At 40.4% G+C, this 27814-nt stretch overlaps 3 protein-coding genes across 3 annotated transcripts; all 3 read right to left on the bottom strand.

Moving 5' to 3' along the window:
* Positions 1-8781: 8781 nt before the first annotated feature.
* LOC134816897 (uncharacterized) lies at positions 8782-15594 on the bottom strand. The gene is made up of 4 exons (XM_063825901.1): positions 15445-15594; positions 13128-13226; positions 12571-12730; positions 8782-12412 (listed from the first exon to the last, which is right to left on the bottom strand). The coding sequence occupies exons 1-4, from the start codon at positions 15592-15594 to the stop codon at positions 11154-11156; spliced, it is 1668 nt and encodes a 555-aa protein (XP_063681971.1). The 3' UTR covers positions 8782-11153.
* Positions 15595-17813: 2219 nt separating this feature from the next.
* Positions 17814-19689, bottom strand: LOC134816689 (non-structural maintenance of chromosomes element 4 homolog A-like). The gene has a single exon (XM_063825645.1). It carries the CDS (start codon positions 19683-19685, stop codon positions 18744-18746), a length of 942 nt encoding a protein of 313 aa, XP_063681715.1. The 5' UTR covers positions 19686-19689; the 3' UTR covers positions 17814-18743.
* A 1443-nt stretch (positions 19690-21132) lies between these two features.
* Positions 21133-22858, bottom strand: LOC134816483 (UBX domain-containing protein 11-like). Its single transcript, XM_063825342.1, is given in 2 exon segments — positions 21133-22643; positions 22645-22858. Coding segments are annotated over 2 exon segments (1236 nt in total). The 5' UTR covers positions 22857-22858; the 3' UTR covers positions 21133-21619.
* Between the last annotated feature and the right edge of the window lie 4956 nt (positions 22859-27814).

The raw sequence follows: 27814 nt of genomic DNA on the forward strand, positions 1-27814 counted from the left end.
TTGTAAACTTGTTTATTCTGTAATAAATGGCATAAAATTGAAATTTTTGTTTTTAACTGAAATCATGTAATCTGAACCACAACAATAAATTGTACACGAAATTAATTTTTCATCAGACAGGTGAATCATGCAATTACTCAATTAACATGGTGGAAATTTTTTTAACAGTAGGAAAATATTTTGCATCACTTCAATAATTTAGTGAAGGTGGACAAATTATGGAAAATAACTTGATTTTTTTGGATTTCTAAAAATCTATGGCATGCAGCTACAAGACTACGACAGATGGGATCCAAGGGATCAAAATCAAGATCTCTCACAAATGCACTGATGTGCAATAAAAAGTCTGTACTGTACTCCTCCGAATGGTCCAAGTATGATCCAACAAAGTCTAGGACCATCTGCATAAGATTCCTCACTCGTTCTTCATCTGTGGAGCAGCCTTCGAACATGGGTGAATCAGGTTCTAAAACCTCAAAAATCTTATGTGGACAATGGTGGCAAATTGCCCAAGTACCCCTTAGCTGATCAGCAATAGCACCACCATCATAATATTGCTCTCCATCTTCCAATTCAAAATCCCCTTTCACGGTATATTTCATTCCTTGATCTGAAATTTCTACAGTTGACCAAAAAGATAAATTGGACTCCACAATTCCCCCTTCAAGCACTGTTGGACTTACATCTTCTATAGCATATGCAATAGCCTTCCTCATCATGGGATAATGCATCTGATGATAAATGTTTTCTTTATCTTTAGCATCATGATAAACTGTTCTAAGCTGGATACATCTCTCCATGATCTTAGGTAAAAAAACAACCAATTTCTTCATTATCTTCTTATTGTCCTCAACATGAATTAATTCAGACATAACTTTGAGATATACCATCATTGTATCGTGATTCTTAAATGTGGTCAAAGCTTTTCCTATGCATGGTACTAACTCTGTTTCCAGAAGAGCTTTTAACTGGGAATTGATGCATCCAAGTTTATCATCATAGAAACGAGTCAGTCTCATAGTTACAATTAGGAAAAGTCTTCCAAACTCATGAGCAATAGACAAGTCGGGTGATGGAAATGATTCCAAGTTGAGATTACTTGTTGCAGTTATGTACTGAATAAGGAAAGGAAAACTAGCGATAACTTGGTCAATCAATGTCAAAAGGTGTTCATTAGCGATTTCCTGGACTAATTTACCCATGCTGTTGGAAATGCAACCTATGACCATCAAATGCTGCCTTTCCATGGAGGTGTGAAATTGCTGTATGACACTTACCCAGGTTGGTATAAGTTTCATTTTCAAAACTTCATTCATAAAGTCTTTCTCAAATCCGGTCCATTTGTTCATAATCAGACAAGAGATGTTAGTAGAGGCCATTAATAAGGACTTCCCCTCAGATGAGAGTTTGCAGTTGGCCTGTCTCATCGATTTTATAAAATATGGTATGACTGGACGAAAGTTTTCGATTTTGATGAATCTTAACTTTGATAATAGGCTTAATGACAATTGTAAGAGCTCAGTGGTTTGTGAGATGTTCTTTTGACCTGAACGAAATTCCCAAAGACACAAGTCTGAAAGACTCTTGCACAATCTTTGTCTCTTCAAGAAGATATGATCAATTTCATTATTGCCAATAATCACATAATTCTCTATGATTTTTAAAGCTCTTAAAGCAGTTGCTCTATCTTTTTTTGACCCTCCCTTCCAATTCAAGAATAACACCTTAATCAACATTGGCGTAATCAATCTAAGCTCATCAACTATCTTCTTACATGGACTGTTGTAGACGGTATTTTCATCAATTTGTATCACACCAAGAAAAACATCAGTGAAAAGGAACGAAATTTGAAGGACATCCTTGTCTTGAATATTCTGAGTAATAAGCTGAGCCATTTTACGCACAGTTCCATCCTGCACATGTGATCTAACCATGGACCGACAGTAATCTGTTCCTAACACTCTGATAAAGTATGAGTAGTTAAGGAAGGTATACATGAGAATACGATAGCAATCTCCTAGTTTATCTGCAGCATTAACTACAATAGAGATTTTTTCGAAAATTTTTGACTTGTAATAGATACTTCTCTCGTATATACCAGTATTTTCCAAGTTTAAACGCACGTAATTTGTTAGGGTATTGAGAATTCCGTTCCAACTTTCTTGTTCAGTTGCATCAGAGAAAACTTCAATTCTGATTAGAAGATTAGTAAAAATTCCCTTTTCCATTAGCATTACCAATGATTTGTAATGTATACTTTTTGGAACTTGAATCTTGTTCTCGACAAGTAGATCCAAAATCCATAAGATCTTCTTGAAACATGTAACATCCTGCTCATATTTCAGACAGTCACTAAGCTTTTGAGCAATTCTAGAATCTTCGGCAACCTCCAAGATGAATTCTGAGATTATAAACCAAATTATATAATATCATTTCACTATATTAAAGATGTATACGTAATATAGTACATACTAGTAAACATGTGATCACAGGGAAGGTTCTAATCACACCCATTAACAGGGTTATAATCAAGAATATACCATACACATATTATACATGCATGGCGAACAGTTTTATAGAAGGAAAACATCTTTAAACTTTTTAATTAAGTGTTAGAAACCTTTTCTTCGCTCCTGGTATTGAGACGGTGGGGCTTCCAGTGCCTGCTTGGATCCAAGGCATCTTGTCAAGTCTCTAAAGCCTGAATCCAATCCAACAAACGGACTCTGGGAATTTATAAACAGCTGTATGGCATCCTGTAATTCTTCACTTGTAACATTTTGTGGGCATCCACATTCCATTGTTTCATACTGCAATTAACTAAATCAGATATCGTGTTTGAAAAGATACATGGCTACGGTAGGAATCATTTAGCCATATTTATATCCTTGAACCACACAATATAAACTAATTCGTGTTTTAGTGTAGACTTTTTGTCACAACAAGACTGCAACCTATAGTAACATTAACAACTACAAACAGAACCCTAATGTCTACAAACAAATTTCTTCTAGTCCTAATATGAGCCTAGTCTCTAAAAACCTAACTGAACTAGCGTTTCGGTGTGTGCAAAAGCTTTCAGGCACGCGCATTCCTTGCCCGTTAGTTACCTGACCTTCCAAAACCAAACTAGCAGTCAAGGACAAAAAGTCATACACCAAATGGGCATTATATTATTATTATATTATATATATATGGGCATTATATTATTATATATTATTATATTATAAAGTTATATTTTTTATTAAAAAAAAAACTTTTGTTTTATTAATATATTTTATGAATTGTTTTACATTTTTTTATTCTGTAAAATGTGCTAAAATTAAATTTATTCTTTCAAAAATGTCTTGTTTCATTGAGATAAATTAATTTCAATCCTGTAAGAAGACCTTCTCTAATCTAAAATAAACAATAAAACAGAAAAAAGAGTTTCCTTGTTTATCAAAATTTTTGATCGGCAATCTGAATTCTGAAATCAGCTTTAGGTTCATACTTCGAGTGTCATATCATGAGTTGTGTTTTATTTTCTTCATCAACGATTCCTGTAGCTGCCTCTACTATGTTTTACTTTGACGGATGTTACTCGTCTAAATTTCTTCGAAGTAGCGCACGCTGCTTTCTTCTCGGAATGGCCCGATGGCACGTGCTACGAAGTAGCGCGCGCCGGGCCAGGCCATTAACAATGGTCAATGTTTTACTCATGGGCCGAGCTCAGCCTTTCTTTGACATATATTTAAATTATTAACAAATTAATAAATTACAATTTAAACTAAGTAAAAATATGAATAAAAACCCCTTAATATAAAACTGAGGAACATTTATAAAACCTTTATAGTAAAAGTAGCCAAATGACAATAATCTTTGATTTGTTTTTCTTGACCATTGTTAATGATCTGGCCCGGCGCGCGCTACTTCGTAGCTCGTGCCGTTTCGAGAAATCACCTGAAAAAACAACCATTTATTATAACTATAGTAATGCAAACCTTGATAAGCTCTGTGAAGAAATTGAAAACGACATAGATACATTTTACCACAGATGTGACTCTTTTGAATCCTTCATGGATCTGTTTCAAGAAAAGATAGATATATCTTGCAAATTGGATTCACCAAAAACCACCAAACGAAATAATATAACAAATCCATGGATCACAAACGGCCTTATCAACTCTGTGGAGAAAAAAGCCAGACTTTATTTTGAATGGAAAAAAACAAAAACATTGTTAATTCCAGATGGGGATCTGGAAAGACATAATGTTTACAAGGACTACTCAAAATATCTTAAAATTGCCATAAAAACTGCCAAAACCAGGTATTATGCTGAAAAGTTTGAGAAAAATAGCCATAACTCCAAAAAAACCTGGCAAATAATTAACGAGCTTCGTGGCAAAAAGAAGAATCAGCTAAAAGATGACTTCATTATAGATGGAACTAGAGTAATTTGTAGGCAGTAATGAACAATTTGGTTTTCGAAAAGGCCACTCAACCTCACATGCACTCCACAAATCAGTTCATTCAATCACAACATCAACATCCAGTGGTAATCATGTTCTAGGAATCTTTATTGACCTAAGCAAAGCTTTTGATACTCTTGACCATGGCATTCTCCTGAGGAAACTGGAAAATTATGGGGTTAGAGGTCTAGCTCTAGGACTTCTAAAAAGCTATTTATCCGATAGATCACAGTATGTTTCATTTCTCAACACTACATCAGAGACTATGAATGTAAAATATGGAGTTCCCCAAGGTTCCATACTAGGCCCTCTACTTTTCTTATTATATATGAACGACATAATAAACTGTTACAAAGGCGATGAATGCAAATTTGTGCTCTATGCTGATGACACAAATATATTTATCACTGGACCGTCCAAAGAAGCAACATACTTGAAGGCCAATAAAATTCTTGATTTCGTATGCAAATTCATGAGAAGTAATCTCTTACATATAAATATGTCTAAATGCTGCTACATACATTTTCTACCTGCATACGAATCTGATGAAACCTGCGCCAGGGTTAGGCCGTATGCCAATGAACATGACAAATCACAAGGAATATTTATAAATGGACACAAAATTGTCAAGGTTAGCAACACCAAATTTCTTGGTGTAGTAATTGATGAAAAACTTAGCTGGGGCCCACATATAGAATATCTAAGAAAAAAAATTAGATCCACTACAGGAGCACTTAACAGGATCAAACATTCAGTTCCAGGGGAACACTACCAAAAAATATACTCTGCATTATTGGAATCACATCTTGCTTACGGAATAAGTGTTTGGGGCTCAGCTCTCAAAGACCAACCAAACGATAAGCTGTTCATAACTCAGAAACGTTGTATAAGAATCCTTTTTGGAGACCTAAATGCATACCTCGACAAACATGCCACTTGTGCACGAGCCAGACCTTATACAAAACAGAGGTTAGGAGCTGCTTTTTTCGAAAAAGAGCACACCAAGCCCATTTTTAATCGACTAAAATTGCTTACTGTTCAAAACTTGTACAAATACCACTGTATATCTGAGATATTTCGAATTATGAAATTTCGCACTCCATACTCGTTGTATTGTACTATAGACTCATCAAAACGTGATACAAGCAATGTCATAATCCTCCCAAGAAAAACCAACACGTTTCTTGATATAGCCTCCAAATTGTGGAATAGCATACATAAACGGATTCTAAATGAGAATGGGGAAATCCTCACTACTTCTGTATCTTTGGTTAAATTACGCTGTAAAAGTATCATCCTTGGATCTCAATCCATCAACAATAATAACACCTGGACTTACCACAACTTTCACATCGCCCCTCACTCAATCACAGACCAAACCATCTCATCACTCACTCACCAAATTGCCGACCCAATATCTATTGAAGTGGCGAAAATTTTCTAGACAAATGATATTTCGATATTATTGCTGCAGCAGATACAAATACCAACATTATTATATTCCGAAACGTTTGAACCTTTAAATTAACTAGGAAAGTCAATCCTCAGATTGACTTTTACTGTTTTAAACAGATATGATGATATTAACTTAATTTATTATTATTATTATTATTTTTTTACATACTCCTTCTTAGTGTGGTGACTTGGGGTCCATAAATATAACAATACAAGCTGATAAACCAAAAAGAACAACTGGGGTAGGTAGGTAGCCCTGGTGGGTGCGTAAACTTTACGGTCTGCTCTCTCCAAGATCAGCCTGCTTCTCCATTTTACCGTGAAGCCTAATTTCTAGTTTTTATAAAATATACAATGCAAGTGCAGGTTTACTAATCTTAATCTACTTAACAACTCAATAGCCCAAGTCACCATACCCGTAGTATATTCCATGGTAATAGAAGAGCTTTAAAGTTTTTCAAATTGTTGCTATAATTGATTTAAATAAAAATTTGTTGTTTTCTTGAATTTGTTGTTTTCTTGAGAAGAAAGCGGCGCGCGCTACTTCGAAGAAATTTAGACAAGTAACATCCGTCAATGTTTTTCTAAATAATTTATCAAATAGATACAAAATAGTTTATTTAGAAGAAAATGTATCTAGAAGAAATATATATTTCACCTTAATATATGAATTACCGGAACCATGCCAATGAAATGTTAACGGGTGATACTCGTAAAATATCTGTTCCAGGACCGTCGACGAGTCCAACTCGGCGCGCGTCTTGTATCACGTGGTGACCCCCACTGTCGCTTCACTATAGTCTTCGACGATACAGGGGGAGCCGCGCACTTCGTGCGCGGCGGGTCATACAACGTATGACAACGCGCGTCCTGGTGACCTGGTAGGTTGTAAACCTACAAATGAAATGCTGCAGTAGCTGACACAACATTAATTACACTTTTTCCTCGCACTAAAATTTGAAAGTACAATATTTACATTGCGCTTTCACTAAATCGCTCGCCCAAATTAAATTTTTTAATTTCTGACGAAAATAATATAATTTGGCTTATTTTACATTTTGCACGCTGATTCCGAATCACGTAGGGTGAAGATGCTTCCCTGCATTACAGGCTAGAGTTATGGGCAAACAAATGTTTTGGTCACGTAACAGGCTATACTTAGTTATATAATATTAAACAAACACGTATTCGATTGTTTAGGGCGAGCTTGATTCACGATATCAATCCTTCGCATTTCGCCGATCTGCATAAACATTATTGGGTGCGAGAAGCATTATTGGATGCGTTACTGGGCCGCGCTCAGCCTGTCATTCCGCCAAATCTTTATTCGGTTATGTTAATGAACATAATAGCCTGGGGTCCTCAGGTAATGGATGCGCGGCGCGGCCCAGTAGTGCATCGCGCTACAAAGGGTGAGCGTGCTAAATCACTTTACAGTCGATCTTCGAGATTGTTTTATAAGGGGTCGTTCACATATTACGTAATCAATATTTTATAGCAATTTTTACCCCCTCCCCCTTCCGTAATCAACCGTAATCAAAACCCAACCCCCCTCCTGATAGCAATATTACGTAATCATGGCTTACTCCCAGCAAACCTTACTGGCTAGCAATATTACTACAGGGTGATCGCCTTTTCAAAGCTTGTTGAGCTCGGCGCGCGCTCGTAAGTTCATTGCAGTTGCACGCTTCAAACATTCCAAAGATGCAATTGTACCGCGTACCACGTGATACGATTCAGCCAATCAGAGAACAACAATCTGCAAAGTTATAGCTGCGCAGTTTTATAAGGCCTAAAATATGACTTTTCGCGATAATTCAAAATCTACGTTGTTTTTAAGTTTCCCCCTGGGGGGAAACGTTATTTTTACAAGGCGAACATTTTGTTGAAAACCAGACGTTTCTATTTCTTTTACTTCCAAAGTTAGGCCCCTACCAGTAAGGTTTCCTGGGCTGGGCCGCGCTCAGCCTGTCATTCCGCCGAATCTCTATTTATTAATGAACATAATAGGCCAGGTAAAATCATGGCCTGACCCCTCCTTGTTTTTTCCCCTAGAAAACACTTTTCTCTACGTTTCATGTTACCCTGATCATGCTATCATGATGAGCCGAAATCATTGTTATGATATCCGGCCAAGCACCTTCTAAACTACTTACTATTATAGCCGGATATTCGATCAATTTCTAAATTTGATCACTATTAGACATCAGAGTGAAATTGAGTGGAATTTGAATTAAAATATTGTCAAATTGTTATTATTCTAGAGCGTAAAAAAGAGAATTTTGATTACGTAATCAACGGCCGAACCCCCCCCCCCGTAATCAACCGTTAGCATTTGGAAACCCCCCTCCCCTGATTACGTAATATGTGAACGACCCTTAAGGGCCCCCGACAGTTGAAACCAACTTCAATCGCAATGTATTTTCGGACGCTGATTCCGAATCACCCCCCTATATACTATGGCATATGGTTAAAATGCTCAATCTGCCCTATGATAATTCGATTCACAATATAAACTTGCGAAGCTAAGCTACATGTGCGACAAGAGCCGCGCATATCATATGCGCGTCTCAAGATAATGTTGAAAGGATGATCTCTTTATTTGAAATAGTTCTCCGCGCGTAACCATAACACGGAGAATTGCTGCCAAATTGTCTGATCGGTTAGCATCTAGGGGTAGAGGCGAACTATGTCAACACTTCGCTGGTCTAATTTCCTTTCCGAAATATCAGGTAAAAAACAGAACGTCTGTCTTGCTGTATTTACAACTCATGTACGTCCACAAACGACAATTTCAAGCCAGGAATATTCCAAATTTCTTACACACGGAATATCTCACCGATCAATCGTCAACCAAGTAAAAAGGATCATCTTTTATAAAAGAAATTAACATTGGAATGCTGCTAAAAATGGAACAAGTCACGATATAACAAGCTGCTGAAGAGTTGTAGCAATTGCTTACATTCTACGCCCGATTACCAAACTTCCGTTGCCAATTAAATGACTTGAATATAACTGTAACCGGGCCTCCTTTGAAAAATCAAAGGTCGTGACTCTTAATGTTTGTATGTATATGTAAACTCGTACTCCAGAGGTAATACATCTTGTAGATAGGTCAAACTTTCAAAAATATCTTTATTTGCAAGAGATTAATTTCCCTGCTGAAGTCAGGTTGACCAATCCAATAGTGTATTATTACAATATATATCTGCATGCAGTACTGTGGTGGTAACACTGTACCATAATTTAAGATGGACATTATCATTAGTGATCAAACTTGCGAATTAGCATTTTGTAATAAAATAAATTTTCTCAGAAAAGAAATATTTCTTTAGAAATAGCATCTTAATAAAGCTATAAAAAGTGTCTTAATTAATATGGTGTGTTCAACACTTTTCCTACAAAATAAAAAATTCTTTAAATCAATAACTAAAATTTTTAAAAGAAAGTTCAAGCAATCACATAGTTTTTAAAATAGTGGTCCACTGATAAAACATTCGGGGGATTAAAAATACTGCAGTAAATCAGGCTGTAATAAGTATCAGGAAACAATATTGCCTCGAAACCCACTGCCTTGTTATCATTATGTAACCAATAACCAGATTCATAACTTTCAACACTTACTATCTTTCTTCGAGTCCAAAACGTCCAAATTTAAAGCCTCCGATCATCCCAAAAAGTAGTTTTCGAACCGGTAAACACTTTTATAATTTAACGTAGTTATGACTTCAGAAATATGATCATGAACATGATAATGTAGCAGGAATGAACATGATAATGTAGCAGGAATGAACATGATAATGTAGCAGGAATGAACATGATAATGTAGCAGGAATGAACATGACAATGTTGTAGTAATGAACATGATAATGTAGCAGGAATGAACATGATAATGTAGCCGGAATGAGCTGTGGCCGTGTAGTCGGTGGTTGTGAAGCTGAGTGTAGTTGGAGAGTGTGAAGAGTGCATGTTATCTGCCCCCTACATGTGAACAACTCGCCATCATCTCGCACACATATCATTAGACACTATCAGCAGTATTAAAGAGCGATACGTTGCAGTGTATCGTACACTTAGCTTGCACACACACTCCATTATAAAATATCTTTTAAATAATCGATCCGATGGAGCTGAAGGAACTCATGCTTTAACAACGTATTTACCCAAAATTACCAGCTAAATTTTGTCACAATGTCACAGTGAGGAAACATAAATTTCAGATCTCAGATCTTGGACTCGAAGGTGATCACCAAAAATTCCTTAAAACTTGTTAATAAATTAATGCAAAACAATTCAATGATGTTGTAGACAAAGCAACACACAAACCAGATGTTACAAGTTTAAACACAACACATCACACTTGAACGTGACGATGATAATATATATCGGAATAATAATCTCTTTTCAGGAAATAACGGTGCTGTAAAATTACTGGGTCACACGAGTTGTGGTTAGCCAGTTTGGAGATTCCAGGATTAAGCCAGTTCGAGAGCAACAATTTAGTCAATTCTTTACTAGTATTAAGTACAAGGAGCAATGTAGATAATTATGATTAATAGTGCAATATTGTGTCTGCAAACTATTTTATCTGCAAAGTGTATATCTGCAAAGTATATTGCTTTGAACCGATTATGTAGTTATTTAACTTGTCGCAAGATCAAACCGAACTAAAACAGAATCCCAAAACTAACTAACCCATTTCAGGAGTAGCCACTTAAAACGGAGCCCACCCTTAGCACTAAGGCTGCAGTTTTAATATCGTTCAACGAACAAAACTGAAATTCAAGAAAATAAGACTCGTCCTCGGACGGTTATATTGAAAATATCTAGTAAGACCATAAAGAATAATTTATGGGGGATTATATTGTATCCGTGTCAGTGTTGCCAAGGTCACATCTCTAATGTCACGTGCAATACTACACAGTAGGTGGCGGTCACGTGACACACTCCAACACAACATCGTTCCAATGTATACCATTATAATACTGCCGCAGTCACCAGCTCTTATCATCATATCGCATCAACAATACAGTCACTGCAGCCCCTATTACGATTTTAAAATAAAATCAGTGTTAGTACGGCCAGTGAACACACACACTTATACACACACCTGAGCTTGTGTACCTTCCACGATTAAAAAAAGGGTGCGGGAGTAATAACACTCTGTAAATATCTTTCACTTTCACTTTCAGTCTAGCGAGCTGAAACAGAGTCCTGAGCATGTGACTAGGTCACGTGTCCTGGCGATCAGCCAGGTTTTAGAGGTGGTTGTAGGGTGGTTATCTGGGGTTCATTCTTGATGGTGGCAGTTAGCTCGTGTAGGTTGGGACTGAAGGAATGTGTGGTAGTTGGCATCTGGTGATGCATGTTATCATGCTGCTGCGCGGGACGGCGCATGTTGTCATGGTGACGCTGCATGTTGTTCTCGTCACCAGGCAACAAACCAGCAGGTGATGGGTGAGGTGGACGCGGCTGCACTGGACTCAACTCTATAACCTCGTGTTTGGGTTCCACAAGGTCAGGCATCCTGTAGGGGTTGTACAGTTGGGAGTGGGATAGAGCAACTTCCATCGGGTCGCTCACCTTGCAGGAGGAACCGGTGTCGCTGCGCGTCGTCATGACGCCAGGGTTCAGGGAGCTCAGCACGCCGGAGATGAAGAAGTTGTTGCCTTGCTCCTGGTAGGTTGTGGGTGGCATGTTGCCAAGATTGTGGTGATGTGGGACTTGGTAGTTCCAGTTAGCGATGTTCGTGCTCCCCGCAGGCACGCTTGCTGATCTCTGATATGGTGTTTTGAGCGGGGGTGCCTGACCGTCAATCTCACGCTGATAGTTGGGAGTTTTGGACTTGCGTGACTTGCTTCCTCCACTGTTACTTTTGCTCTTCTTGCGTGTTGGAGGGTGGTAGAGTTCCATGTTTTCCAGCCCTTCTGCGAACATTCCATTCTCTGTTTCATCTAGCAGTCTGTTCAGCAAAGGTTTCATGCGCAGCACAATTGCAGTGCTGAGTTGCATGCTCTCTAGCCGAGAGATATAGCTCTGACCGTACCTTGCACCAGTACATCTGTTTAAGCGCTCACCAATATCAGACTGGGTCAGCTTGTGTGCTACTCTGCGCGCTTTGAACTCCTGAACGAATCGCCGTGCCTCTAGATCCTCCGTCGTGGTCATCGTACCACACTTGTTGAGGGGCGGGAAATTGTTGGCATTCTTCTTGCTCTTGCTGGAATGTGGTGGAGTAACGTGGTAGGGTTGAGGGGATATATATTCGTACTGTGGCGGGGTTTGGGAGCCATTGGTTTGTGTGTGTTTCTCTCTGTTGTAGAGACTATTGAGACTGATGGGCTTGCTCCAACCTCCCATGGCGTAGGTGTAGGAGTTGTCCATATCTCCGATGGAGTCTATGATACCGTCCAGGGACATTTTCTCAAGGTCCCCAGCTGAGAGGTCCAGCGGTTTTATGTATAGAGTACCGCCGTTAGAGCTTGTGAAGATGAAGCTCTGAGACTCTGAAATTGGAAGATATTTGTAACTATTTCAGACTAAGATTAAACAATAAATAGAGCTTGGAGGGAAATCTGTACCGAAAGGACCGTGGCCGAAATGCAATTAGACAGGGAAATCGGCTCCCCGACTGCGGTCGACCAAATTATAAATTATTACTCACTCATTTCATCTCCCATAGGGACTATAGCAATCTTCTCACTATTCCCATTAGTTGAGCTACTCGGCTCCGCATTTGCAGCAGCTTCGTCAGCTTCAATCTGAGCTCTTAAACGGCAATTCTCTCTTCGCAACACTTCTATCTTGTCTCGTAGCTGTTTCTTCTAAAACATTTGGGTGTGTTAAAAGCTGGGAGTGTTTGTAAAAAGACACTCTTATATTATAATACCGGTCAAACGGAGCTAGCTTGAGCTGTTTTAATGAGATGTCTCACTAATGACCCGGCCACGCCCTTAAAGTTTACGACACATTATAAAGTCGCGTTTTCTGTGGTCACAACTTTTTAACAATTTTTGGATGCAGCTATTTTGGGATATAAAATCAAATCTTAACATTCACGGAGTTTTTAACTGCATTCGGATAATACGATAAATTAAGCCTTAAAATCAGGACAATCGAGGCCGAATTTTCTAGGAAATTTTTCAAAAAGGAAAGAAAGCACAGAAATATTTCACCTTGATAGCAAGTAAACTGAACATGAAACACAAGGAAATATTTTACCTTGAGAATCTTATTCTCCTCTTGCAATCTGTCCACTTCTTTCTGCAGCTCCTCCTCCTCCTCTCCTACCTCTCCATTTTGAGGTGAATGTGCAGAGTCCTGAATAAAGTTAAAGTTTAGCAGGTTGAAATAATTAAATAAATAAATTATAATAGCTCGAAAATACCAAAATTTTAAATTCAATTTAAAGTCATTTAAGTGTGTCTTGAACAGACTCGATTTCATGACGTAAGTATTTAAATAGCTAGTTAGAATCATTACTAGGAGTCGGTCGTGAATAAATCAAATCGTCCCAGTACAGCATACTGCGCTACTAGCACTCCTAAATATAACTTATATATAACATATTTATGATACTTGGCACTGCTTTCACCATCATATGCTGACATATGCTATTATTATGATGATTATTTATGTAGATATGTTCTTTAAACGACAATATAATATGTACTAGAGTTGATATACTACTTTTACTTTTGCAGACATGGGAATTGTGGTACAATATTGAATACGCTAGCATAGTACGCTCAATCGATCTCCGAGCTGCACTCAGATAATATATCCACCAGAATTTATGATAAGCATCTCTCTAGTTCAGAATCTGTTCTAAAATAGTATGTACATACTGCAGTTCTGCACAGACCACTGATGATGTTATTATGAGTGGATAAAACTGGTTATAATCCGTGCCTTTATACTGCATAACTATTAGAGACTTACCGCAACTTCTTATACTTTCTATAATATATAAAGAGAGCTAAAGCAGCTTAAAGATATATCATAAACTGCAAACTGAGTACTAAGCTGCAGCAACAACAGTATCCAAACACAGTAACTCTCAGACAATATGCTCAGTAAATAGAGTATTGTTTTTAATTGCAGGATAAAATTGATGAAAAAGTTAGAGCCAGAAGGACGCTGAATAATCAGAAAAGCACGGAATGATTAAATCAGCTATTCTTACATTCTTAATGATAACGTAACGGACCTTTTGTCTGTCTCGAACATGTTTAGAAGTAAGTAATAAAAACTATTAAACATTTCCATGAACTTCAAATCAAAATGAAATTAAGGACCAATCCCTCCCATGTCAAGGGTCAGGGGTAAATTAAACTATAAAATATTTCTATGAACTCAAAATTAAAACTATTAACGCCTTCCATGAACTTGGTGCAGTATAACAATCATTGGAGACCGGCGAATAAAATATGTTCCTCGACATACTTGGATGGAAGATTGAATATTAATGGGAGATGAGCTGGGATTAGTAAAAAAGTTGCCAGCCACATCTCATAAGATGTTACATTAACCTGGATGAACTTCAGCTCTACGACCAGAATATGGATGACGGAAACTTCTGAAACAAGATATGAACAACACACTACCAGGACTCAGTAGTGGCTTTAATTACAATTGGAACCTGCACGGTACAAGATAGAAACCCGATTAAAACTAGAGCGGAAAAAATTAAGTAATTAGTAATTAGTGGGGAAAAAATTAAGTAATTAGTAATTAGTGGGGAAACTAATTAAGTTAAGAGCTGCCATGATTAGTACTCCAGAGTGTCAGTATGCTGGGTGGAACGGGCGATAAAGTCTGGGAAAATTTGAAATTGAGACAAAACGAGATTATTAGTCGGGAGTGAGATTACAGTTTACAAGTCTTTTGAGTTCAGATAGGTCTACTGGTATATCAAAACAGACTAGTCCTGATGTTGGGATTCAGATTATGAGATTTCATTATCACCTCATATTTAGTTATTTAGACAAAAGGAAAACTAAGTAACTAAAGTTCAAGGGTCATAAACAAGGACTATACCTTTTATTGAATATGAAATTATCGAGTTTAAGCCTCTAAAGGGTCAGTTAAAAGATGAGATCTCTAAAGATTTCAGATGAACGCGGGTAGAATGGAACCAGCTGCCCAGTGAAAGGAATCAGCATATTTTACATTTCATCAGCTCCCAGCTTAACCAAGAGATTGAAAGTGCAAACATCAGATTCTTTAAACACGTTGACTAATAAAATCAGTGTGATCTCTGCTGTATTTAGCCGCACGTTACCAGTTCTCCGTATTCTAATTTCAACTGACAATAAAGTAATAAGATGTAGCCAAATGCAGTGGCCAGTCGTTACAATATAACATCCACATATTACACACTAAACTTTATACTAATAATGTAACGTAAAGCGAAGTTGGGCTCTGGGATCTACTAAGTCATGAATTTTGTGCCAAAATTAAAATACTTTAAAAGATAAAAGATTGTGTAATTTTTGCTATACTATAAATCGAACTTTTATAATAACTAAATACTAACCCCATTGGTAAGAGTTATGTCAGGAGTAGTGTCACCGTTCTCAGTTCCCTTCATGGTCGAATCAGAACAGAGAGGCGCCAGCGAGCAAGCGGTTACTTCTACAGAGTATTCTATTACGTTACCGTACGGAGAGCCCAGCCCATCTATCATGGACCTAGTCAGAGAGAGAGGATCAGTTTCACTTTCGGTATTACAGAAACAATTTCATTTTGTGGTATATTATCGGAGAAACATTTTCATCATCGGTCTTAAAAAAGGAGTTTCATTTTAGGCATATTTGGAAAACAGCCCGACTTTCCGCGTAAAAGATTTTTCTTTTCAGTGATTATAAAACAACTGAATCATCACAAATGGTTGGGCCCATTTAATTTCTGCTCATCATTACTCAACACGATCAGCTCGATGCCAAAATACCAATTGCCATTCCATTTAAGCGATTAATATTGGAAAAAAGAGCTATTTCCGTTGCATCTACAGCTCTCTTGGCTCCGTTAAGGGGCAATTAGTTCATGGAGCTCTGTCATTAAAACTAAAGCACTATTATAAAGGAGTAAAGGAGGCCCTAACATAGAACAGATTATTAGTCACCATCTCGTGTGAATGGGGCTCATTAGCTGACACACTCATAATGGGGACAAAGATGAGTGTTGAAACAATGATCAAACAAGGCCAAATTTTGTAGTGAGCGAACCACCACCATCTCTCAGAGATTGTTTCTTGAATCATTAAAAAGCAGTGACACACGCCAGATCATTGTACAATGTTCGTTATAAAAAAAGGGTAAAACAATTAAATTAAAAATCAAATAACATTATAGATATCAATCAAGAACGCGGAGAATGTGTCAAACCAGTAGATCAGGTTGAGGATGAGTATATAACCTTAGGTAACACACCACCCCCTCCGTAGGACCGTTTATCTCGGTAATATATTACTACCCAGGCTCAAACATATTGATATATTGGCCGTTACCTGTCACCTAGATAAGCAATAGCAATTGAGAGAGGGGACAGATCAGGTAGAGTAGTAGCAGGTTCTCAGTCCAACACCTGGCCCCCTCCCCGGCTAACTGTCCCCGTGGTAATGATGACTACAGGTCAAGTAAAGATGACGGGTCATCAGTAGCTTTTAAACTGGGCAATGTCGGGGTCAATTCAGGGCTGGGAGGAGGGATCTGCAGGGAGGGTGAGGTAAGAGCCCAAACTGTACACACTCTGTATTCCTCTCTCGACACTTACAGGGACACTGCAAGTGGGCAGCAGTGTTACAGTGCAAGTGGGGAGCAGTGTTACAGTGCAAGTGGGGAGCAGTGTTACAGTGCAAGTGGGGAGCAGTGTTACAGTGCAAGTGGGCAGCAGTGTTACAGTGCAAGTGGGGAGCAGTGTTACAGTGCAAGTGGGGAGCAGTGTTACAGTGCAAGTGGGCAGCAGTGTTACAGTGCAAGTGGGCAGCAGTGTTACAGTGCAAGTGGGCAGCAGTGTTACAGTGCAAGTGGGCAGCAGTGTTACAGTGCAAGTGGGGAGCAGTGTTACAGTGCGAGTGGTGAGCAGTGTTACAGTGCAAGTGGTGAGCAGTGTTACAGTGCGAGTGGTGAGCAGTGTTAAAGTGCAAGTGGTGAGCAGTGTTACAGTGCAAGTGGTGAGCAGTGTTACAGTGCAAGTGGGGAGCAGTGTTACAGTGCAAGTGGTGAGCAGTGTTACAGTGCAAGTGGGGAGCAGTGTTACAGTGCAAGTGGGGAGCAGTGTTACAGTGCAAGTGGTGAGTAGTGTTACAGTGCAAGTGGGGAGCAGTGTTACAGTGCAAGTGGGGAGCAGTGTTACAGTGCAAGTGGGCAGCAGTGTTACAGTGCAAGTGTTGAGCAGTGTTACAGTTCAAGTGGGCAGCAGTGTTACAGTGCAAGTGGTGAGCAGTGTTACAGTGCAAGTGGTGAGCAGTGTTACAGTGCAAGTGGGCAGCAGTGTTACAGTGCAAGTGTTGAGCAGTGTTACAGTTCAAGTGGGCAGCAGTGTTACAGTGCAAGTGGTGAGTAGTGTTACAGTGCAAGTGGGGAGCAGTGTTACAGTGCAAGTGGGGAGCAGTGTTACAGTGCAAGTGGGCAGCAGTGTTACAGTGCAAGTGGGCAGCAGTGTTACAGTGCAAGTGTTGAGCAGTGTTACAGTTCAAGTGGGCAGCAGTGTTACAGTGCAAGTGGTGAGCAGTGTTACAGTGCAAGTGGGCAGCAGTGTTACAGTGCAAGTGTTGAGCAGTGTTACAGTTCAAGTGGGCAGCAGTGTTACAGTGCAAGTGGTGAGCAGTGTTACAGTGCAAGTGGGCAGCAGTGTTACAGTGCAAGTGGGCAGCAGTGTTACAGTGCAAGTGGGCAGCAGTGTTACAGTGCAAGTGGTGAGCAGTGTTACAGTGCAAGTGGGCAGCAGTGTTACAGTGCAAGTGGTGAGCAGTGTTACAATGCAAGTGGTGAGCAGTGTTACAGTGCAAGTGCGGAGCAGTGTTACAGTGCAACTCAGGACCAGCTACATTCCAAACTCTTATGTCTGGGCACAATTTTGTTACATCGACCTTCTAATTTCGGAAAGGTACGTTCTCGGCAACATGTCAATTTGTTTCGAGCTTCACAGCCTTCGAGTTTACAGCTGGAACAAGCCAAGTTCATCTGACAGCATAAGGATGGGCCGTGTGAATTTGATAGTTACATAAAATAATACCTTCTCGGATACAATTACAAAACCATATAAAGGCAATGTTACCATGGTAACACAACCAAATAAGGTAATATCCAACAATCTCGAGCCTAGGTAGAACCCGACGACATAACAAACAGTGTCATCAAACAAGGATCTAGAATGGTAGAAAGGTCTGCTACTCAAACTCTCAAACAGAGAAACTAAACCAATATTCTACACCTGCCAGAGTGCTAAAAATCTGTGGTATGTTTTAAGAGGGAAACCTTTTAAACATAGCGGGTATTCTATCACAGTTAAAATATCATTAAAAAGTGATTATCTCCCGAGAGCTGTAGGTCTTTGGTCAAAATGGGAATATATCGTCACTTTTAATCAAAGTTTGTGCCCGCGAGGTCGGGTAGTAGTACGTGTTCAGAGCATCAACTTGTAAATAAAATAAGTTAAGAAAAAAAGCAGAGCACTAACTGAAAATAAATTCAAATTAAAATAGAGTTATTATTAAAAAGAAACAATGTTATCGTACAATTCCACCGTCATTCTTCAGAGAATAAACGGCCACCCCAATAACGGATCATATTCTGATACAAACAAACAAACTTCTGAATGAAAAACTCGGCGCTACTTTCCTCTCCTCTTGATATTCGGAATCATAGCCTTCGTTATATTAAACTCATCTATCAAATCATTCCACTTCTGGATTGTCATGGATATAACGACCTGGGAAGGATTGACCGCTCTGGTGGAACCAGGAGTGCTGGTAACAGCTCCATTGTTAACATCAATCTTCACAACGGGCGTGTTATCGTCATCCAGATAAAGTTTAACCTTGCCATCCTTAACGAGGAAAGAAAGATGAAACATGTTCTCTATGGTGGTAGGAAAGGAGGTTGGATCTGTGATAAACTCAAAGAACGGCACGTGTTTATAAGTACCCTGGTCGGGGTCGGTTAGTTTGTGGATTGCTTTAAGAACTCTCTGAACTTCCTTAGTCGTGCTCTCTTCCTGCTCCTCTTGTTGGAGTTGCTGAGGTTTCTTCTTCTCTGCTTCAGTTGGTTTTCTCTGTACATTCCTCTCTCGAGCAGCCCGGTGTTTGGCTATTGATTCCATGGCTAAGGGCCCGTATATCAGATCAAGTTTAGCTGTTACATTGAACATGGTAGCAGCGTATTTGCCAAGTTTGGACCAGTCCAGCTCCGGCTTCTCTCTCTGAGACCCTCTACATCTACCATCCATAAAAGTAACAAGTTTCTCAGCGAATATGTTCCTATCAAACACGGTCATGTTGGTTTGAAGATTATCTGCCTGTTCTAACCCCAGTTCTGACGTGAGTTTTAAAACATTGCTGTCATACACCGCCTCTCTCGGGTTTTTCACTCTACTAAACAGAACGTTCATCTCCTCCAGAGTCTCCAGTAATCCGGTAGATTCCGGACGGACCAGCTCACTCCGCTTCTCCTTTGTCTGGAACAACAACTTCCGGTATCTGAACCGAAGATCTGTAGAGTCGGCCTGGTCTGATGAACTGGCGTCCTCTGCTCCGTTACCATTACTCTGACTCATCACCCTATCTGGGAAACAAACAGAGGGTTAGTACATACTGAGAAAATAGGGTCATATTTATAATAATAAAGGAGTATATTCTAGAGTCACAGATATAATAGGGACATTCTGTAGATACTTATCTTCAATATATCATTTTAAAATGGGGGCCACACATTCCAATCATTAGATTAGTTGAGTTCGACACAGTGTGCATGTTAGGAGCAACCACACTGAAAACACAAACACTCACTGCTCAGTATTGTGCCACACTGCTCAATATTGTGCAGCGCGCTATTTCTTCACGTTAGCAGATCTAATCACTGTTCTGGAGAACTCTGCTTATTCATCTTGTATGTTTTCTCTCTCCCTCTCCCTCTCCCTCTCCCTCTCCCTCTCCCTCTCCCTCTCCCTCTCCCTCTCCCTCTCCCTCTCCCTCTCCCTCTCCCTCCCCCTCCCCCTCCCCCTCCCCCTCCCCCTCCCCCTCCCCCTCCCCCTCCCCCTCCCCCTCCCCCTCCCCCTCCCCCTCCCCCTCCCCCTCCCCCTCCCTCTCCCTCTCCCTCTCCCTCTCCCTCTCCCTCTCCCTCTCCCTCTCCCTCTCCCTCTCCCTCTCCCTCTCCCTCTCCCTCTCCCTCTCCCTCTCCCTCTCCCTCTCCCTCTCCCTCTCCCTCTCCCTCTCCCTCTCCCTCTCCCTCTCCCTCTCCCTCTCCCTCTCCCTCTCCCTCTCCCTCTCCCTCTCCCTCTCCCTCTCCCTCTCCCTCTCCCTCTCCCTCTCCCTCTCCCTCTCCCTCTCCCTCTCCCTCTCCTTCTCTCTCTCCCTCTCCCTCTCCCTCTCCCTCTCCCTCTCCCTCTCCCTCTCGCTCTCCCTCTCTCTCTCTCTCTCTCAACATGAAAAGTCAAGTAGAAAGCTTGTCTTGAGTATAAGACGATTGTTATAGATACACTAAGAAAGGAACCAAATTAATTCAATCCGACGACTGCCTGCGCTATTTCTCTCTCTCTCTCTCTCTCTCTCTCTCTCTCTCTCTCTCTCTCTCTCTCTCTCTCTCTCTCTCTCTCTCTCTCTCTCTCTCTCTCTCTCTCTCTCTCTCTCTCTCTCTCTCTCTCTCTCTCTCTCTCTCTCTCTCTCTCTCTCTCTCTCTCTCTCTCTCTCTCTCTCTCTCTCTCTCTCTCTCTCTCTCTCTCTCTCTCTCTCTCTCTCTCTCTCTCTCTCTCTCTCTCTCTCTCACACTGAACGCTCAAGGTGTGTATTATGACTTATATAAACTAGGCAGACACCTTCTCAATATAATCGCCATATCGTGGTGGCATGTGCCGCAATCAAATCCTACACCGCACTCTATTTTCTTAGAGAACGTTTGGCATATAGCGAGGTCATGAGATCAAATATTGATGAGATAACATCTTGATAACATCTTTTTATCTGTAAAAGGTAATCTTATAAAAAGTTGTGAAGCGAAGAAAATCATTATTAACGTCATACTCATAAACTTGGATAGAATCGCTCAACTCGATTCTGGGAGGATATAATATTATGATGACGTCATAAAATCTGTGATTATTCCAAGTACAGTAGCTAAAATTCAACTTCTACTAAATCAAATGTACCGAGTACCAATAAAATTGATCTTTATGGCTGAAAACATGCGGGAAAAGAACGTTATAAAATATCTCTGAAAATCGTTTAAATTATAAATCACTCTTTTAAAGCTAACATCAGCAAATTTACAATGCCCTTACACAAACTCTAATAATAAATAAAAATACTGATTTGGCATGCTATATACGGCTATATAACTGATAATAATTTAATATGACATATGACATTCAAATCACAAACTAAATTTTATAAATAAAACATAAAATAATATAAATCACTTTGTTATATACAGGTTAATAAATTAAAGAAATATACACAGACCAGTTCCTTGATTTGGATACAAAACAGTAAATATTTACAAATCTCTGATGTGTAAAGTAGCGCTGGGGACAAGCCCAGCCTCTTCCAAACTTTCACTTAATCTACTAAAAATCTTGTTAGGAAACGTGGTCCTGATCTCGTACAATCCCGATTTGTGTTTCTTGATAAATTCCCTCAAATCTCCGATAGTGTCTGTGTACTGTAGTTTCACTATCAATGTTTTGGTTCCCCCATCAAGTTTGACCCTGAGAGTAGCCACGGGCCCCGAAGTGCCCTCTCCAGCTTGGATCTGCTTAACAACTGCTGTCTCAGCTACCTCGACTTTAGTTGGAGTTGAAGTGCTCCCCACCATGGCACTCACTGATTCCCTGATGTCAATGATTTTACCATCTCTTATAACGTTTGGAGGAAGCTTGTTCAAGAAACGCTCGAGAGAAGGTTTCTGTATTGGGTCTGATGTATCAGTAGCAACATCTTCAGAGTCCACATCTTCACTGTATCCTCTGATAGCTGCCAGCTCTTTAGCTCCCTCAGAGAGACGGTTCCCCTTACCCGCAAATGAAGCTTGTTGTCTTTTATCAACGTACTGCTTCTCTCGAAGATCGGTCAGTTTAATAACCATGCCGTTAGGATACCTTTTTTGCAGTTCAGAGGGAAAGTAGCCTTCCTCTAGATCCAGAACAAACTGGCGGGTTTGGGGCTCTGAAAGGGGTCTGAAAGGGCCCTGGAACATGTAAATACCATTAGAGTAAAGAGTAAGAGGTATGGGGTCAGGTTGTACCACCCTGGTGATCCCATCTGGTCCTCTCTCCACCATCCCCACGCCATCTCCAGCTAGAATGTTCAGCTCGTGGACATTGTGGACTATCTTGTTGTAGTCTGGAGCCGTGTCAGTGACAGACTCTTCCTGGTTCCACGTCGACTGTACCGATACTGACTTCTTCTCTTCCCCTTCTAAATCCTCCTCAGTTTCTTCTGGAATGTTGTCAGGGGACTCGCTGGCTCCCACCCAGACCATCCCGTAATCCGCCAGAAACTCCTCCATTTCCTGGATCTGTTTGAAACGCTCTCTCGCACTGAGACCGCAAGTGACCTACCAGCCTGTCTTTAGCTTTCTCCTCATTCAAGCTGACTCTGAAGTGATGCAGCTGCTTATCTTTCTCTTCTAACTGTTTGGTTTTGGTTAACAGTTCCTCCTCTACCTTGCGGAGCCGCACCGCCATGGTACTGAGGAGACTGTCGTCATGGCCACTGTTCCCAAACCTTGACATGGGGACCTAACGGAGAGAGAGAGAGATTAAATATCATTTAGAGCTTAAACATGAACAATTACAACAGCTTTTTACTTTGTATGGATGTGAATATTGTGCTAATGTGTAGGGAGAAAAGATGGAGTCGATCCGTAGCAAAAATTAAATTTAGCAGCCAGAAAAATAATTACAACAGTGAGCCCTAAAAAGATAACACAACGCCTGTAAAGAAGAGGGTAGATAGAAGTAGAACGTAATGAGACTGGATATGATATGTAGTTAGCAAGGTTACCATGGCAATGCTAGAGGTCTGCACACTCCAGGACCGGTATCCATGCTAACGTTGAGCTAAACTGTTTAGGAAGGTAAAATGGTAGGAAGGACCTCGACAGTAGATACACATCCACGTCATGTAACCCTAACTTACACCCGGTATTTGAGTTATTTGGACTATTCCAGCTATTTCCACGCGCGGAACAGGTTAAGTGCCGTCTGTAGCGATGTCATTTACTGGACACACAAGGAGCAGGAGCACGTGAACTATAAACTACAGCAACGTGAGTCTTATCAATATAGAAGTGTACACAGTACATCTAGATATGTGTATAGTAAACGTGCATACGACCAGTGTATACCACCAGTAAGTTGTACAATGATTACACAGAAATGTTGGGAGTGTGGGTGATAAAACAGTGACACTTGACCAGCGAACAAGGCTGGAACTGAACATTTAGTAATGCGTTAAGAAGGGGTGAACCCGAAACTTGGTAATGATGGTAACCATGGTAATCATTACCAAGTAATGACGGTAACTACGAAACCGCATACGGATCAATTACAGATCACTTACAGATCACTTACAACTACCTTCGTCCTTCACATCTCACGAAAATCCGCGGTTACAGTACATGGTAGAACCAAGAAACAACAGTAATCACCGTTTAGCTGATTAATATAATACGTGGACATGAAACATAATACCTGAACACTGGTACAGTTCTTAATGAAAAAACCGAGGTCGAGGATTTAGACCAACTAAATTTCTACTTCGATTACTAGTGATGAGATCTCATGAAACCAGTCAGCCAAGTTTTCTTGTATCCAGCTACTATAAGAGGGACAGTGAATATCTGCTTTATTTTTACATTCTGTAAACACAGCCCCTAGCGTTGGACATAATATGAACAGGAGCTTAGTATCGGAAATATTGAGTACAATATGCTCTTGCCTGGAAGAACCATCGCAGTTCTATGGAAAATAATCCAATTTTACACCGCTGAACAGAATTGATACAGGCAATATTAACGATTTAATGAGGCTTTCACGCAGTGAAGTCAGAATTTAATTCTACAGTGCTAACTCTAATAGTAGTCCTTCTGGATCACAGTACACTAACGCAATGCTTCATTATCGGATCATTTCAATTTTATATAATCGCTGTAGTACAGTGTACATGTTTGTAGAGATCAGCTGTACGTATACCACGTATATTTTTATTGCAATGATGTTTGAAGATATATGTAAGCTCACTTTAGTGTACCCTTTAGTATCCTTTTCTGGAGTAAGTCTCATACTTTCTGGGACTGCTATTCGACCTTAAGAGGAATAAACAAAAAGCAAAACAATAAATAATGGCGGCAAGAGCAATAAGAAAGGAACAATACACTCACAGACAGGCGCAATACACTCACAGACAGGCGCAATACACTCACAGACAGGAGCAATACACTCACAGAAGGAGCAATACACTAACAGACAGGAGCAATACACTCACAGACAGGAATAATACATTTTATCCGTTTTGATCAAACTTACCATTCATTACATCAATGTTATAGACTGACAAAACCCCGGCGGAGGTTATACTTCTACAACGTTTTCAGCTCTGATCATGCTATTTTCTAGTGCTGGAAGGACGGTGCTAGCGAGTGATCCAAACTTCCTTATCTACCTTTTTCATTTTGTCACTCGTATTTGCTCCTATGTGGGACACTTGCACTGGGACTCTAAATTGTGAAACTGCCCACATCGTATGTGGTCTCTCACAGGCTCTAGTGCGCCTGAGTGTGACTGTAATCACTATAACAGGGAACGATAACAATAACGACACAATAATACGACACAACAATATAAGATAACACAATGAACCGCAGTGGCCCGTTTAGTGCCTATTATAAATCATCACATCTTGAGGAGTGAAATAAGCCACTGTAAACCAATATTAGAGGTGAAGCACCACAAAGAAAGCAAGTTGAGTTGGGGTACCAAGAGAACGGTTAAATATATATAATATTATGAGATCAAAAGAGTTTATCCCAGCTTATTATATATAGTGGTTATGGAGGTTTATGTTGCAAAAGTGTCGGGCATGGTGTAGGCCTGTTGGCCTCGCGTTAAATTTAGACTTAAAAGGTAATCTTTATAACGATTCAAGTTAATATGCTGTCACCATGGACTAAACGCTTTTTTTGGTTTTCGTTGACTCGCTCAAGAACCAGAGCTATAAAACACAAATAAACTGGTTAAATGAAATGAATCCTGCAAAAACCAGAGCAGTAAATGTCGAACAGTTGTTCCGTTTAGTTAGAAGTCGGTAAATAGTCGATTCGTTCAGACAAAATACCTCTGAGTGGTGCTCGCTCTCTTTCCCAGAAATAATAACGGTTGGTAGCTTTTATTGATGTAACACTTTAGATTGAGAAAATAGTGTCCGGGTTTGCGCAACACCCCTCAAAGGCACTCTCTCTCTCTCTCTCTCTCTCTCTCTCTCTCTCTCTCTCTCTCTCTCTCTCTCTCTCTCTCTCTCTCTCTCTCTCTCTCTCTCTCTCTCTCTCTCTCTCTCTCTCTCTCTCTCTCTCTCTCTCTCTCTCTCTCTCTCTCTCTCTCTCTCTCTCTCTCTTCTCTCTCTCTCTCTCTCTCTCTCTCTGAGCCAAGCAATCAGGCTCAAAATTCGGCATTAACGTTACGTTTAATGCTAACATTCCAGAAATGAGGTCGTGTGGTACATACATAATGACGGCACGGCTTAGGAATAATGCCCGCCATTACATTGCAACGACTGTGCTGGACTGTCGAACCTAGCCAAGCTGAACAGAGTAATGTCTCAACCCGGACACTGTTCCCACTAAAGTGCTCACAGAGCAAAGCCTCCAACAAGCAAGGATGCGCGATCACTCTACTTCCTCTAGCGCACTTCACCTCTATTTCCGAAGTCAGAACGAGTTGTTGTGTGTAAACCCAGCCGACTTTCGGTCTCTCCGCCTGAACAAACATTCCTAATACTCGGCTCTCATTGGTGGAAAAGTGGCACGTGGGCCAGATACGGTGATTTGATTGAAGGAGCGGGAGTGGGCCGTATGTGGAGAAGATATAGCATACTAATAGGGGTGGCAGAGTATTGTTTACTGAGTCGCCGGTTTACTTAAGAACTTAAAACCGGGAAATGGGAACCGCTCTGAGGGTCGACATTTTGGAGGGAACATCCGCCCGGTCCTTCAGCGCTGCACAACCTGCCACACAGCTGCATGCTAACTCTAAACACACATACCTGCTGTTCTATACGCACAACACTTCTGACACTAATTGGTAAGCGTGGCAGCGTAACAATCTATCTGAGTTTAACTGTGGAGGTGGGTGTACAACAGTACACTCCCTATCTTCACTCTGTAGAGGTCAGTGAACCACAGTACACTCCCTATCTTCACTCTGTAGAGGTGGGTGTACAACAGTACACTCCCTATCTTCACTCTGTAGAGGTCAGTGAACCACAGTACACTCCCTATCTTCACTCTGTAGAGGTCAGTGTACCACAGTACACTCCCTATCTTCACTCTGTAGAGGTCAGTGTACTACAGTACACTCCCTATCTTCACTCTGTAGAGGTCAGTGTACAACAGTACACTCCCTATCTTCACTCTGTAGAGGTCAGTGTACCACAGTACACTCCCTATCTTCACTCTGTAGAGGTCAGTGTACTACAGTACACTCCCTATCTTCACTCTGTAGAGGTCAGTGTACTACAGTACACTCCCTATCTTCACTCTGTAGAGGTCAGTGTACAACAGTACACTCCCTATCTTCACTCTGTAGAGGTCAGTGTACAACAGTACACTCCCTATCTTCACTCTGTAGAGGTCAGTGTACTACAGTACACTCCCTATCTTCACTCTGTAGAGGTCAGTGTACCACAGTACACTCCCTATCTTCACTCTGTAGAGGTCAGTGTACAACAGTACACTCCCTATCTTCACTCTGTAGAGGTCAGTGTACCACAGTACACTCCCTATCTTCACTCTGTAGAGGTCAGTGTACAACAGTACACTCCCTATCTTCACTCTGTAGAGGTCAGTGTACTACAGTACACTCCCTATCTTCACTCTGTAGAGGTCAGTGTACTACAGTACACTCCCTATCTTCACTCTGTAGAGGTCAGTGTACTACAGTACACTCCCTATCTTCACTATGTAGAGGTCAGTGTACTACAGTACACTCCCTATCTTCACTCTGTGGAGGTCAGTGTACAACAGTACACTCCCTATCTTCACTCTGTAGAGGTCAGTGTACTACAGTACACTCCCTATCTTCACTCTGTAGAGGTCAGTGTACCACAGTACACTCTCTATCTTCACTCTGTAGAGGTCAGTGTACCACAGTACACTCTCTATGGCCTATACTTCTGTTATTGTCAGTGAACCACAGTACACTCCCTATGGCCTATACATCTGTTATTGCCAGTGTTGGCGTGCATTGACTCCCCAGAACAAATAGCGTCTTATATTCACAGTACACAGTGTTGTATTGTGTATCATTGTGTTAGTAAGTAACTACCCTGTCCACCTCTCTCTGTTAGGTAAGTGAGTTGCACAGTGGTGAAACCCCCACTATTAGTGTCGCACCCCGCTCGGCCACTCACGCTGGTAACAATTACTTTTTAATAAAACAAATATTTATTTTTACGGCACAATCAAACAATATCAATA

The sequence above is a fragment of the Bolinopsis microptera genome, chromosome 6, assembly GCF_026151205.1.
Source record: "Bolinopsis microptera isolate Bmic1 chromosome 6, MBARI_Bmic_1.0, whole genome shotgun sequence".
In the NCBI taxonomy this organism is placed as follows: Eukaryota; Metazoa; Ctenophora; class Tentaculata; order Lobata; family Bolinopsidae; genus Bolinopsis; species Bolinopsis microptera.